At 52.3% G+C, this 1174-nt stretch overlaps 1 protein-coding gene across 1 annotated transcript in view; it reads right to left on the bottom strand.

Moving 5' to 3' along the window:
• Positions 1-701, bottom strand: part of LOC146072198 (ATP-binding cassette sub-family C member 9-like) — a 58767-nt gene extending 58066 nt beyond the window's left edge. The window contains exon 1 of the mRNA XM_083179526.1: positions 591-701. Coding sequence (XP_083035652.1) covers positions 591-701 — 111 coding nt within the window. The remainder of the gene's footprint in view (positions 1-590) is intronic.
• Positions 702-1174: the final 473 nt, after the last annotated feature.

Here is a 1174-nt window from a genome sequence, read left to right as displayed (position 1 = left end):
TCTCCTCCCCGCAGTACACCCCTCCTCCCTGCAGTACACCTCCCCTCCCAGCAGTACACGGCCCCTCCCCTCAGTATACCTTTCTTCCCCGCAGTACACCTCTCTTCCCTACGGTACACCTCTCCTCCCAACAGTACACCTTCCCTACCCTGCAGTACACATCCCCTCCCCGCAGTACACCTCCCCTCCCTGCAGTACACGGCCCCTCCCTGCAGTACACGGCCCCTCCCCGCAGTACACCTCCCCTCCGCACAGTACAATGCACCTCTCCTCAGTATGTCTTTCTCCTGTTATCCTCCATCATTGCATCTAGCCTCCACCTGCCTGTATCCTCCACCTGTATGTTTCCCTCTACTCCTCATCCTCATACAGTATATGTCCAGTCTGACTGCGGTATTGTAATGACATTTATGCCGACCTGCAGGAGTTATGGTGCCATCCTCTCAGCTGCCCATGGCTGTAAGTAAGTGGCCATGCAGCAACTGTATATGTGTGGCCTGGTAGGGACACTGCATTATATAGCCCACGTTCCTGTGCCATGCTCCTCACTGTCACCTTCTCCCACAGCATCGGGTACACACGATCCTCACCGCAGACCTGGTCATCGTCATGCGGCGGGGAAATATCCTAGAATACGACACGCCAGAGAGTCTTCTTGCCCAGGAGGACGGGATCTTCGCTTCATTTGTCCGAGCCGACATGTGAACAGTCCCACAGCCGCATGCAGTATTTTTTATAGCTTTTTATATTAAAATGAAGTGTTTCTATTTTCTATTTAAAAAAAGCCTGGAGACATAACAGGGATGGGAGTCTGCTACAGTATATGGTTCCAGCATTTGTATGGCACGTAACAATAAAGGTCTGCTCACTGATTGGCTTTCATTTCTGACTCTCTACTGACCACCCCCAGCAGCACAGAGTATATCAGGAGATGAGTGATATGTCAGTGAGGACAGGGCTGCATGTGACAGGGACATGATGTGAGGAGGAGAATGGAGGCAGCAGGAAGCCACAGACTGAGAGTTATATAGTGGAGGAGCAGGGTCCCCAGCAGCACAGAGTATATTAGGAGATGAGTGATGTGTCAGTGAGGACAGGGCTGCATGTGACAGGGGCAGTGACATGATGTGAGGAGGGGAATGGGGGCAGCAGGAAGCCACAGACTGAGAGTTAT

The sequence above is a fragment of the Crinia signifera genome, chromosome 4, assembly GCF_055691185.1.
Source record: "Crinia signifera chromosome 4, ASM5569118v1, whole genome shotgun sequence".
Taxonomy (NCBI): Eukaryota; Metazoa; Chordata; class Amphibia; order Anura; family Myobatrachidae; genus Crinia; species Crinia signifera.
Note: the sequence above shows the minus strand (reverse complement) of the source record. Positions and strands in the feature narration are given on the sequence as shown.